Raw genomic sequence first — 15,323 nt, forward strand, 5'->3', positions numbered from 1 at the left:
ATCATCTTATTAAACTAATGAATTTTTTTTATAGCAAAATGTTAATGTTTCTGAAGAAGTTTTATCTGAAATAAATGATATAAGAATAAATTTAGGTTCTTTATTGAAACAATTAAATCTAATACCATTATCAAACAATTCTGTTGCACTTCAAAATTCTAAAATTGAAGTAAACTAATAAATTTATGTTTTTAAATTCACGATTTTATGAAATTTTCTAATTTTAGGATATTCAAAATGAAACTAAAAAGCTAAAAAAATGTATTGAAAAATTGAATTCTAAAAGTAATAATGATGATGTATTTGTTCAGCGAAACCTTATAAAAATCCAAGAAAATTGGGAGATGCTTAATAAATGTGTCATTGAACGAACTGGGTTGGATATTTTATTATATTTATTAAGCTAGTATTTATATTTTAAATATATATAATATTTATAATTTTAATTTTAGACAACTATCTAGCATACAAACAGAAGTTAGTAATTTACAACAAAGTGGAAAGGAACTTTCTGAATGGTTAGCAGAAATTGAATGTGATATGGAAGAAAATAATTCAACATTAACATTGCAAGAAAAAAAAAATAAGCAGCATGATTTAGAAAAAAGAGTATCGTCTAGGCATAGGTAAATTTTAAAATTGTAATACCAGAAATGTAGAATGAACTTATTGATTTTATGATTTTTGAATATTTTATTTATTCTGTTAAATAATTAATTATTAGTAATACAACTAAGGTAAAAACCTTAATGTAAACCATTAAAGAGCATGTTCAAAAAAAAATTTTAATTTTCTTTACCTTTAAAAAATTAGCTATTTATAAATTAGTATTAATAGCATTTTGTAAAAATTTTACTTAAAAAACTAAAAAAAAATTGGTTTAAAAAATATATATTTCAGTTTTGTTATTCTAATTGATATAATTATTACGTATTATTTATGGAAAAATAATGTAAAATTATTGATGTGTACATTTTACTTAATATTTTTAAATTAATTTACAGAACAGTAATAAGTTTTTTAAACTGTTCACGCACATTATGGTCACATTCAGATAGTTTTCAGTCAGAAGTTGAGAGCCTTAGATTAAGATGGCAAGTAGTTTTAAATAAGTTGACAACACAAAGAGAAAGGTATGTGTATTTATGTTCTAAATCTATCTCATTATTTTATCCAAATGGTCAAATACTGGAGAGAAAATGTTATTTTTACTTATTTGGCTAGTGTCCAAATTTTTTATATTTATTTTGTCTAGGGACATATTCTCTCATTTTATTTTTGTTATTTTATCTTAATTCATGCAGGTATTTTTTAACAACAAAGTATTTAATAATTTAGTTTTCATTAGTAGTTTTGTATTTATAGGTTAAATGAAATGGAAAAATCGAAATCTGATTTTTCAAGTGTTATATCAGCTACAAAAATTACAATTGATCAGACTTTAAATGTACTGCAAGCTTCTCAGGCCAATCCTTCAGAAGTTGATTCATTAAACTCGAAAATTTGTTTGCTTAAGGTACTATGATTTATTTATGGGCATTAATATGTTTCCTTTCCTTATTAATGAGTATAATTCATAATGAACATAATGTTGTTATTTTTTAGTGCAAAGAAGTAGAATTATTGACCCGAAGAAAGGAATTGGATGCTATCAATTCAAAAAAATTAAAACAACCAAATGATCTAGAATCAATTAAGTCACTTCTTGATCAAGTAAATGATTTTAATAAATTATTTATTTACAAAAAAAAAAAAATTATTATTATTTTTAAAAACTTATGTCTTGAAAATAATAATAATTTTTGAAAAATTTGAACATTAAATTGTATAAAATATATTTAATTTAGATAAAATTAAAATTGTTGCTTTTAAAATTTTTAAAAAATAAAATTACCAATTCATTGTTTTTTAGCATTAACATAAGCCATTCGTAAACTTAGTTAAGTAATCACTTTTAAAATAAATTATTAAATAATATAATTTTTGTTTTAGGTTATATCTGATTTATCTGATAATTTAATATGTTTAAATGGAAAATTAGCGGCTTTAAATAAATTCATAAATCAGTTAAAAGAATTGAATAGTTGGGCCACTAAAAAAAAATCAGAAGCAGATGAAATTAACCACAAACCATTTACAGAGAGAAAATTAGCAACTGAAAAGTTACATGTAATATATTTTTATTTATTTTTTTTTTTTTTTGTAAAATGTAATTTCATATTATTTTGAATAAAATTGATGGTTAATTATTTACTATTTTAGTCAAGCTTAATAGAGCGTAATGCAGAAGTTCAAGATATTTTGGAAAATTTTACAAATATAGAAAAACAATGCGAAGGAATAAGTCAACCAGTGTCTGTGGATTTACAGGTGAATTTAATATTAATTTATATTAATAAATTTAAGTTTTGTTCCACAGTTTATTATAAAAAGCTTAATTATGATAAGAATTTTCAAGTTATAATATATTATTGCATAGGAAATTGTTAAATATCTCAGAGAAAATTGGAATTATTTGAAAAATGCAAATCAAAACATTTCCAAAAAAAAATCAGTCACATCAATTGAAGTAAAAAAAGGTAAGCTTTAAATTGTTGTGGAATGCATTAAATTTAGTTGTAGAGATAAGTAAATCATAGAAATCAGTACTTTTGACCTAATTAGGGTAATATTTCTTTGGCTTGTAATACAATTATACAAATTAAAATAATTGCATAACTCTTAATAAATATATTTTCTCTTATTATGCACAAATATTATTTAACTTCTATAATTTCCAAACCTTTATTAAATAATATGAGTCATGGTTGTTTTTAAATGGCTTAAAATAATATAGTTTATAGTTTATACTTAACTATACAATTTCAGTTCTCTGTAAATAAAACATGAAAATATATTATTATTAATATTATTATTATAATGTATTATTTATTGATATATTATACATTTTTAAGACTATTCTTATACACATTATCCAATGCATAATTATTTTCGTATTTTTATATGAAATTATACATTATATTGCGAAAGTTAAAAAACATCAAAATATTTTGCATACACGTTTATTTTATAAAAATATGGAATGCATTTCCCCAGGATTATAGTGATCGTTGGGTTTGAGCTTTTCGAACGCGTAACGGTAGGTTCATGAATGATGTCAGTACTTGATAGTTGGTGTTACTAACAGCGAAAACGCATGCCGTCTTTTTGAACGCTCGAGACGGATATAAATGGACGTAAGACATGATATTCAATAAAACATTATAAACGATGATAAGACTATACGGTTCAAAATTTTAAATTTTCATTTAATGTAGTCGTGCTGGGTTAGTGAAAAAAACGGTCTAAATGAATATATAACGGTGAATTTAATATGAGTAGTACGTTGTCGGGATGTGACCGAGCATCGTAAGTGAAGACGCAGTTCTGCGACGTGTTCAAGAGAGGGGATCGATAAACAAGAGCGGAAGGAAACTTTAGAATAATAACGCAATATATAATATCGCGCGCGCTGGAGGCTTTCGCTCTAATACCGTGAACGTACGTAACGGGGGTGGGGTTTCGGGAGGACAAGCCGTACGAGTGTGCGTGTCCTGTGTAAGCGTGTACATGCGTGCGTGTATACCCGTTCGTCACCGGACGTGCGCGGCTTTCGAAAAGTCGCGCTGTGGTCTACGACAGTACCTACGATGGAGACTCCACCCACTTGTATATCAATCGATGAGGGTTGCCGTCGTCGCGCGAGCACACACGGGGTACATCTCGCGCGCGCTACTTGTTCCGGTCCATTCGCGCGGCGGTATCGGCGGGCCATCCCTTCGCCCCTTGCCACGGGACAGGGTGGCATTTAACCACGCGGCCGTCGTCAATCACTACTATACGATTCCGGTTTTTTTTTTCACACCTTTTATTTTTGCCCTTTTTTTTATTTTTCTCTTTATTTTGCTTCCGTACACATTTCTTGTTAAACGTATATAGGGTGGTCGTAATTCATGGATAATGTTTCGATTGTAAGTAGTAATGGCATTACGTATACATTCAATGAAACGTTAATTTACAATAGTACCTTTACCTGTATTATTATTACTATTATTTTTATGGATTTTATTCGTAGATTTCGTGTTTGATGTTATGGAGTAGTTGATTTTATATGATAATATTTATTTTGTTTTCTATTCATTGTATGTTTTTGATGCAATTGTTATGTATTAAACTAGCTATATTTATATACATAACGTTTATTCAAATCAAAAAATGATTTTCCTAAACATGAAATTTAATAGTTATTTTTAATTTTAATATTTTATTATTTGATGTAATGTCTGTTTTATTGTTAATAAGTTATTATCTATTAAATTTATATAAACATAGGTTTATTTGTGTTTTCTTCTTCTTTTTATATTTTAATGAAAATAGTACCATTAGGAACCAAATATATTTTATAATATACTATTTTAACAATACATTGATTAGAAAAATCAACTATCGTAAAAAAAATTGAATTATAATTGAAATGTACACTTATTGATATTATAATTTATTCTTTTCTCACTCTTAACCAATTTTAAATTAATAAATAGCAATATTAATTATTGAAATTATTAATATATAATACAATTAATAAAATACAATATTAAAAAAAAAATGTTTAAGTAGAATATAAATATATATATATATATACAGACATAAACACACACATACATACACAATGGTCATGATTACTTCAAATTACATTTGTAACATATCTTAAATAATTATATGAATATTTATTTATATATTAAATGTAGAATAGTTATATTTGTATTATTTTATAGCAGAAGAAAATTGGAAAAGTCTAACAAAGAATGTCTCAGAAACACATTCCCGTTCAAGTTTACGGTCATTATCTCCTGTCAACTCATCAGATGCACTTCTCAATTTATTAGCTAGTTTTGATAAATCTATTTTACAGGTATTAATAATTGTTGAACTTAAGTATTCAAAATTATGTACTCTAAAAGTTTTATTAAACATTTTAGATTTGTGATTGGTTGGCATTAGAAGAAAATATGTTGCGTCAACAATCAGTTACAGTTGGGGATGTGGATGATATACTCCAACTTATTGATAAACAAAAGGTAAGTAATATTTTTATTATGAAATTCATATAAATTAAGATTTAAATTCTTACTCAAAAAAATTAAACATAGATTTACCTCTAAAAAATTTTTTAATTTTTTTATAACGAATTCCTAATTAGTAAACTTATATGAACAAAAAAAAAAAATTAATTAAATAAATTTAGATTATTGTTTCATTTTTGTTAAAACATTTCTTTTGTCTTAAAATGTTTTATTCATAGCTGTTATCAACATACCTATTTAATATTTATAAAATAAATGTATGAATTAAAATTATATTAAAATTTATATCAAAATTTTAAAAATTGGTACGGTTATAATTATAAATGACTTACAGTTATGTAGTTAAATTATACGATATTGGTTTGATATTCTTACCACAACTTTAATTATAATTCTTGTGAATAATTTAATCTTGATTATCTATTGAAAAAAAAAAAATCAAAAAAGACAGTGAATAATAATTTATTTATAAAATAATATCTTAAACTATTTATCTACGCGTTAAAATTATTATTAAAGACCTTTCGGTCTTCAGTTGGATAATCGTAATGGTTGTATTGAATTTCAAACTAATGATAACTCGTTTCTTCAGTAAAACAACACTGAGCAAAGCTTCACTATAAAATATACCATTTATATATTTCATCATTTTTAGTCTAATATTTTTAGGTTTTTTTTTTTATCAACCTGTTTAAAATTGTCTTGTTTGACGAAGGAGTAATTTTTTAACCAAATATTCTTAAAATGTTGGTCAATCTGTATCCAAAGTTTCATTTTGATTGGATGAACCAATTTTTTAATTTAAATTTGAAGTTGAAAATTGATAAACCAGTAAATTCCTAAATAATTGTACAATTTACTTAAACGTTTATAATATTAAATCCTAACTAACGATTTTTGAAATATTTTTTAGTATCATTAGGTCAGTGTTGTTATAAGTAAGGTGATATAAAATTATCAAGTCTGTATATATATATATATATATATATATATATATATATATATATATATATCCAAAAATAAAAATTTTATTGCATAAAAACTTAGATATTTTTAAAGTTCTTTATTAAAACCAAAAGTGTTAAACTTTTTTTAGTCATGTTGTCAAATATAAAAAAAATGTCTTTGATATAGGATACAGGTTTCAAGTTTCTAGCTACATTACTTTTGGAGTTATAACTAATTAACTAAAATCTGAAAAGTGAAAGTCTTGTTAAGAGCACATTTTTACTCGATTTTTCATCAATTTTCTGGTAAAAATATTGAGATTTTTAAAAAAATAACCTTTTTATAGTATACCACCAGAGGCCAATTTCGAATCTATTGTGTTGCTTGATGAAACTTTTGGACTAGTATTTCTATTTAAAAAAATAATAACAGAAAAAAAAATAAACACCATTGTAAAACCATAAAGATCCTTAACTTCACCAAGAATCTAAAATTAATCATAAAATATAAATAATCATTCTACATTTAAAATCATTAATAATTATATATTAATCATTCTAAAAATTTAAATATTTTAGATGGTTGGTTTGGTTAGTTATGTATTAAGTAAATGTATAAATGTACATATTTTATGAAAACTAAATAAATTATTTTGTTACATCAACTAATTTCAAATTAATAGTGAAAATGATGGATTAGGTTTATAAAATAAATATTATTTTTATAGTATATTTATGTGTATATACACGTCACCATGGCAATACAATATCTTAATAATCCCTTACATGTTTTTCGTAAGACAAGTAGGTTTAAAATACTATCTTATAAATTGAATCTTCTAATAATATTTAATATCATTTTATACAAATTACAAAATACATTTTAAAACTTAAATTTGGTTTTTTTTTAATCTTAAGAGTTTAATATAATAAATTTAAAATATAATATATAATAAAGAATTGAATTATTCATAGTTATTATTTTAAATAGAATGTATTACGAGAGTTGGAACAGAAAAAGCCTCAACTTGATGAACTTGTCCATACTGCTGAAAACCTTAAAGCTGATTCAAATCGACAACAATTACATGGCAAAGGTGTTGTATCATTATTTTCATTTTGTTATGTACTATTTATCATAATTTAACTATTATTTTTGTATAGTGACTAAATTACGTGAACATTGGGACGAAACTAATAATAAAGTAATGCAACGTAAAACTGAATTAAATGCAATGTTAAATGACAGTCAACGCTATGAAGCAAAGAAAAAGGAATTAGATACTTGGTTGACTAAAATGGAGACCAGATTACAGCGAATGAGTTCAGTTGGTAATACTGCTGATGTTCTTGATGCACAGCAGAGAGAACAAAAGGTATTAAAAGTATTTTAAATAATTTTAAATTATCCTTAAATATATATATATATATATATAATATCTTATGTATATAATTTACTTTTAGACATTCCATGTTGAGTTACATCAATACAAACATCAAATTGACTTATTTAATCAACTTACCCAAAAACTAATAGCTGTATATCAAAATGATGACATTTCCAAAATTAAAAAATCAACAGAACAAGTAAACCAAAGATTTCAAAATTTAAACACTAAGTTAGTTTCTTTTTCAATATCAGAAAAATATTTTTACTCATATTTAAAAATATTTTCTTATTAATCGTAAAATTATTTTTTAGCATAATTAGCCGAGGAAAAGTATTACATTCAGCAATAAATTCTTTACAGAATTTAGACAAATCATTTGATAATTTTTTGGGATGGTTGTCAGAAGCAGAATCATCTATGGAAACAATTGAAGCTGAGTTTGATAAATGCAACACACTAAAACGAGATAACACTAAAGCTATGAACCAACTAAAGGTATGTTATTAATATTTTAATATTATTGTAAATAATAACATAAAATTAAATTTAAAAATGTTGATGTTTTATGAAGTTAATAATATAATTTTTAAATATACATTCCTAAAATTAGAATGTTGGTATACAATATAACATAACATTTACTATTTATTGATATTTTCATTAATGAAAAATTTTCCTTTGTAAACAAGTTATATACCACAGTAAAATTGTTAACTTTTCCTTATAAGAAAAGAAATAAAAATAATAATTTTAGAAAATAACTCTTTAATCTTTATTTATAAATTTATAAATTAAATCATAATCACAAAATTATTAAATATAAAATAAAATATAAAAATTTTAAGAACTTTAACGGCTCTCCTTATCCCCCACAACTGCCATGAGCTAACAATATGATCATATTTGCTCGAGTAACACCAAATCTTCTCTTACAATTCACCCAGGATAGTCAACACAGTAATTATCAAAATGAACTAAAAATTGTAAATATTTATTTTTGTATTTAATCTAATTTTGTCTTGAAAAGAGTTATTATAATAGTATATAGTACAAATTCTGTTTATTTAAGTATTTTTTATTCTAAATCTGTTGTCTAAAATATTAGTATTTGCAGTTTGACAACGTTTTTATCACCCATATCACTTGTTTATTTTTGAGTATCTGCTATCTATATTTGTTTCTAAGTATACCTGCATAGTTCTGTTTAAATAATTATCATGTAAAAGTATAAGACATTTTTATTACATATTCCAAAAATTATATTAGATACCAGTTTATATATGTGTATATAGTACCTAAAAATTTGAATAATATGAAAGTTTAATTATATTTTTTAGATTTTTATTGGAAATGTATTTAATTATATAGAGTGAATACTTTAAATTATTTTTAAAATATACATTTTTTTATAATAAAAAAAAATTATTTTAAATTTCGAATTGCAAAATTATTTTTGTTATTGAAAAAATTGTTCATGTTTAATTTGGTGAATTTTTTTATTTATTTATTTATTAACGGAAATGTAGAATTTTGTAGTACTATGTTACATACCACAGGTTCAATTTCAACTTGAGCAGTCAAGATGTATGTTATTAATTAAAAATGAGTCCAATTTAAATATAACAATATTCATGTTAATTGTGGAATATATGTTATGTAAATGATATGTGTTATATAATAATATATGGTAGTCCATAACAAATATTCAAATTTCTATATTTGTGATAATTTTAAAAATTAAACTATTAAAAATTCAAAAAATTATTATTTTTTTATAAAATAAAGAATTATAAATGGACTATCTATAATATTTATCTTTAAGAGGACATCACATCCACATGTGTTGTTTCTGTCTGACATACGAACAACATAGTAAGTTTGCGTTCAGTAGTTCAAATGTAGTGAAGTTAGCTTTCATATTAGATTAAATTGACCTATAATTAAATTTTAAGGGAAGAACATTACCTGTGTTTTGGTGGTCTGTTTTTTCCGATATTTTAATTTTTTAACGAGTTATGATGTTTTTTTAATTGTTATATTTTTACATACTGATAACACGCTTAAAAATTAAAATATCGGAAAAAACCGACCATCAAAACACAGATAATGTTCTTCCTTTAAAGTTTGATTACTTTGATACTAAAACTAACATCACTACATTTGAATCACTGAACGCAAACTTACTATGTTGTACGTTTCTCAGATGGAGACAACACATGGAGGTGTGACGTCCTTTTAACTGAAAACAGACCAATATGTACCAATTTAATCACAAAAAAAAGGGTATCTTGTTTTTTATCGCTTTGACCTAAAGTTTATCCTTAGCAGTTTACCCTTTATTAAATTTAAATATTTCTTTACTGGTGACAACCTTATACACATACATCACAATGGCATTATAGGAGAGAGGGTAGAGGGCTTATACATTTCCCCTAATTTACTTAATATGCTATTATAACTTAAGCTCAAGTTTAGAAATTTTGAAATTTTCTTCAAATATTACTTATAAGTTATTATGTAATATTCAAATAACTATATTGTCATCAATAAAGTCCGGATTTGTATGCAAAATATATTATTGAATATGCATATATTTATATATGTCACCGGCAATATGGAAAGGTAATTCAGGTGTTTTGAAAAATGCCTAGGCGTTATGTAAATTGCCGACCATTTTAAGCAATGTAAATAAAACATATTATTTTACAAATAACCTAGGTATTTTATAAAATATCCAAGCATTATGCAAAGTGCCAATTTTTTTTTTTTGGCAAAGTACAAAAGATTTTATTTTATGTTATATTACATTAAAATTCTTATAATTATTATATTATAATAATTATATAAATATTTTACTTAATCTACTATTTACTTATTACAATATGTTGTAGAAAAGTGACATTTTAAAGTGCATAAAATATTATTTTTAAGGCAAATACACTTTTTATTTTGACACTTTGAATTACAAACCCATTTTAAAAATACTTGGCTAATTCTTGTGGATTTAATTTTTATCAACTCATTATACTGGTCATCGGATAAAAAACTAGTATTAGTGTCCAAATTTTTAAAAAAATTTTGTAGTTCTAAACATTTAACTTCATATAAATTGTAACAACACCATAACGAGATACAAAAATTACGATATTATAATAAAATTATTAGTACGTTCAATATTGTACCTCAGAATTATTATTATAGTAGTAAAAGAATCTTAATATATATTGCATTAAATCGTACACGCACATTTATGATAAACGACAAGTAAATTCGTTGGTAATAGGCGATGCCCGATTTTGTTTATTTTCATCATATTGACTAGTCCAAGTTTGGCAGTATACATAATATCTAGGCAAATTTCATATTATGTATATTGCCAAGTGATTTTTAGCATTTTATATAATGCCTAGGTATTTTGCAAAATACCGGAATATCCATATTGCCGGTAACATACATGAAAATTAAAAAATATGCAAAAAAAAAGTCATTAAAAATATATTACATCATATAAACTATTACAATTTACTATTATTTACAAATTATGAAAGAAGTTATTATTAATCAATTATTTAAATTCAGAATTAACAATAAAAAATATTAATTTTAGAACAAATACAAACAAGAAGTTACAAAATATTATTTAAAATGGAAGATTTTATGATTGTCACGCAGCATAGATTTATACTTAGAAAAACTTCTTTCTTGATCACAAAACACTATTAGTTCATATTTAAAACGAGATATGTCTTTAGGTGTTAACTCTATGTCTTTGTTTTTGTCAATTATTTTTATGATTAATATTCCTCAAATTATTTTAATTCGAAAATACCCTGAATTTTTGGACAATACATGTGACAGCTTAAGTTTAGCAAATTCTATGCTTATTTTCCCTGCTTTTAAATAGACGAAATATTTGATACAGAACAAAAAAAATTATGGATAAAATATTAACATGTAACACCACTGTCACTAACCAATAATGTGAACGTACAGTCATCACTCAATTGGTTGTAATCTGTTTCCATGTTATCGCGTCGCACCGTCACCATGTTTCAACATTAAAAAAAATAATTTTGTGAATCAAAGCACAATTAAAATATTTTTTTATTTATTATTTATAAAATATGCAAAATATGCAAAAACAAAAATTATCCATAAGAATCTATACAGTACGAAATGTCAACATTTATAATCAAAATTATAATAGGTTAACTGTAGGAGAGTCAGGGCCGTATTTATGCCTAGGCCCGTGAGGCTCGGGCCTAGGGCGGCAAATTTTGTTAGAAATAAAAAAAAAAATCATTTAAATATTTTAAGCATTTATGTAACTGTGTAAATTAATATTATATAATAATTAATAGTAATATAAATACAATTAATATTATAGTATAGATATCTGTGTATAAAATATACGGGCGCATGACACTGAAAATGTCAATAACACGAAATCAATTTTCTCGTAATGTGAGCTATAAAGATTAGATACTTAGGTACATAATGTAAGTTGTTTCTAAAAGTAATTACGATACTAATACTTAATACTCATGACTAGAGATATTGTGTATCCACATCGCACACGACGAATTAGAATTGATAATTATTTGTTTTGTTTATAATGACTATTGACCTAATTTCTTTAAAATTAAATTAATTTATTAAAAATAATTACGAGATTTTTTTTTCTTGGGGTAGGGGCGGCATATTTAAAAGGACCTAGGGTGGCACTTGTTCTAAATCCGGCCCTGAGGAGAGTATGCATTTGCATGAAAATCTAGACCCTAGTTATCAACATTACTATAAATTATAATACATAGTTGATTGACATTGTTTAACATTGTTTATGAAGACTACGTAAATTCTAAATAAGTGAAATTGATAAAAAAAAATAAACTTAAAAATCAACAATTTAATCAATATCAAATTACTTTAAATGTTTGATTGGTGCTAATTATATATTTGAGAAAATATAAACTTACCTATTTAGTTAAGTTGATATGATTGTATTCAACTTTCCAATCTAATGAGATTATGTATAGATCTTTTGATGCTATTGTAAGATTCAAAAATTAGATCAATAAAATCTTGGCTTGCTGAAAATTGAATACTATTATATTCATAGCTTTGTCTAGAATCAGTAACTTTTACTTTTTGTTACCTGTCATAATGTTAATTAGATAAATTTTTTAAAATTTAACTTGAATTTTTTTCTTGGTTTTGTATTTATAATCCATCAAATTAATTAATACTTGAACTGTGGAAAGTGAAACATTTAATTTAAAAAACCTCATTCTTTCTATGTGAATAGTCATTACTTTGATAAAACATTGTATGTTGGCCATCTGGATTTTATTAGATTGGAAATGGATACTACATATGTGTATATGTCAGTTGTTATACATATATACTCCTGTTCCTGTCAATTTCTGAACAAACGATTATAACCATAGAGAACAAGATTATTTGTTTTGTGTATTATATATATAATGGTACTACTACTTTACTTTACTTACTTTCTGGGCTTTTACAGGCCCTTAAGGCCCTTCGCCGCAACAACATATTGTTTCCATTTTCCTCTATCATTTGCACTTTCTTCTGCGTTTCTTACGTTCAGGAGTTTCAAGTCTTCCTTTACTCTATCCACCCATCTTTGTCTGGGGCGTCCTCGAGGTCTCTTAGTGTCGGGTTTCCATTTAGTTATTGATCCAATCATTCATTTTCCAATTATGGTACTACTACAAGTTATTATATTTTTAATTTTTTGTTTAAATTAATTTTTATAGAAGCTATTTGTGCCTAACATCAATAATGGTATTTTTTTTTTTATATAGTATATTTTTTTTATGATAAAGACATTAAAGGTATTTTATTTAGAATTATATAAAATTAAAATTATTGTATGACACATGACTTTTTTGACAGAGGTTTGGAATTTCTTACTCATTAATTGAGTTGGTTAGCATTAAAAACTATATAGTAATAATATTTTTTGTATGCGATAACCATGTTATTTAGTCCGCATAAGTAAACTAGAATTTATTTATTAACTTTTTATATAACACTATCAATTACATAATACGCTTCATTATGAGATTTTTGTCATTAATTACAAATGTAGTGTTTCTTATAATCAAAGTGATATTTTTATTTAACGTTCACTTGTTCATCGAGGGAAAGAATTCCGTTATCAGTGAAACATTCATGTGAAAAATTAAATTAATTATTAAATAAATCTAAACGCAATAAAAAATTAATATATTTTATTGTGTAAAAGAATCAGTTCAAAATCCTTTAAAAGTTATGATATATTTATGATTTTCTATAAGGATGAGATACATTCTGTAAAGATGAGGTGCATATAACATTTTTATTTCCAAATACTAATTTAAATAAGAATCTATTTTGATGTCTTTTTATATAAGTTAATAGTTATGTAAAATTAACAGATTTTAAATACTATGTAATTATTAGAGTTGTTATTTCTCTATTAAATTAAAGGTAATTTCATGCCATTTATTTCAAATAAATCTATACTTAAATAAATTTTGAATATTAATTGATTTAATTTTTCTATTTAAATAGTGTTATATATTTCACACCATAGATTTTCATAGTTTTGTAAATAAATCGAATATTTTGTAAACCAGATTTTTTTATTAACTTTATTGTAAATTCTTAAGTATTCAAAGTAATAGGTGTAGTACGGACAGTGCTGGATTTAGTGGGGATGTATGGGTGCACTATACCAGGGCTTTAGGCTCTAAGGGTCTTTTTAAACCAAAATCTAAAATTTTAAATTGTCTGTTTTATTATTTTTTTTACATTAATTTTTTTATGATTATTCATTGTGTATCTTTCAATAACTCGATTGGTCTAAATGTATATTTGAAAGTCAAGTATACAAATTAAAACATTTAAGCTACATTTACAAAAACAAATTTTTTTTAAAGGACTTTTTATTGATGTTTGCACCTCAACTTCCCAAGAATTAGATCCGGCACGTGGTATGGAACAAATTTATTTTTGAAGTTACTGTTACCTCTTATAATTTATTTTTTAGGCTTGACCTTAGGATCTATAAAAAGTATACAAATATTTTTACTAGTTTTTGGATAATACTTTTAATAAAAAATATGAAATATTATAATAACGAAATTTCTATAATTAGTCGGTTATAATGTTGTAAATTTAAATCGATTGGATCAACAATACAGTTTCCTTCGTATTTTAGTTGTGTTCTGAAATCTATTTCTACAGATTTTTTTTTTTTTTTTGTTCTTTAACCTTAGGATTATATTTTATTTTATCTCATACGAACGAAATAAATTATTAGAAATTCGTATATACTCCACGCAGAACTGTTCGAATGGAAGAAATGATATTAAACATAATAAAACGACGTACATAAATGATATAAATATTATACCTGTATTTATACCTATATAAATGTCGCGATCGAGGACGTCTGTTCTGCTTATGAACGAAACGCGCAAATCACGTCTCGAAGGAGCTATAAATACAAGAAATCGAATCCGAATCCGAACCGGCGCCCGGCGACGGCTGTCGGTCACCCATGACCGATTATTCGGCGCGTTTTGCATCACCGACGGCTACGATATAAAATGATGATATGTCCACCGCGCACCACTTACATATTTACTCGTATAAACACACACGTGACCCGGCACCGCAACAACCTTTCGAGTAAATTGCATGCGTTTACGGGACGCGCGCCGCCGTCGTGCACGCGCCCCTCGTGATATCCTCTCGCGCCCACGGTGGCGATAGCTGTTGGCGTCGTTGTCGCCTCTCAATCCGCGGTCTGTCGGTGTGTCGCGGCCGTCGTCGCTGGTCGTCACCGTCAT

At 25.1% G+C, this 15,323-nt stretch overlaps 1 protein-coding gene across 1 annotated transcript in view; it reads left to right on the top strand.

Annotated features, from left to right (window-relative positions):
- The window catches only part of LOC112685812 (dystrophin, isoforms A/C/F/G/H-like), a 47,424-nt gene that overhangs the window by 18,047 nt on the left and 14,054 nt on the right, over positions 1–15,323 (top strand). Inside the window, exons 38-52 of the mRNA XM_025557821.1 lie at positions 35–169; positions 228–376; positions 453–626; positions 1,005–1,133; positions 1,366–1,516; positions 1,606–1,713; positions 1,993–2,169; positions 2,263–2,370; positions 2,480–2,579; positions 4,815–4,951; positions 5,019–5,117; positions 7,062–7,167; positions 7,235–7,446; positions 7,535–7,689; positions 7,773–7,956. Of these exons, the coding sequence (XP_025413606.1) occupies positions 35–169; positions 228–376; positions 453–626; positions 1,005–1,133; positions 1,366–1,516; positions 1,606–1,713; positions 1,993–2,169; positions 2,263–2,370; positions 2,480–2,579; positions 4,815–4,951; positions 5,019–5,117; positions 7,062–7,167; positions 7,235–7,446; positions 7,535–7,689; positions 7,773–7,956 (2,124 nt within the window). The remainder of the gene's footprint in view (positions 1–34; positions 170–227; positions 377–452; positions 627–1,004; positions 1,134–1,365; positions 1,517–1,605; positions 1,714–1,992; positions 2,170–2,262; positions 2,371–2,479; positions 2,580–4,814; positions 4,952–5,018; positions 5,118–7,061; positions 7,168–7,234; positions 7,447–7,534; positions 7,690–7,772; positions 7,957–15,323) is intronic.

This window comes from Sipha flava, unplaced genomic scaffold (genome assembly GCF_003268045.1).
Source record: "Sipha flava isolate LNK unplaced genomic scaffold, YSA_version1 292_pilon_pilon, whole genome shotgun sequence".
NCBI classification, from domain to species: Eukaryota; Metazoa; Arthropoda; class Insecta; order Hemiptera; family Aphididae; genus Sipha; species Sipha flava.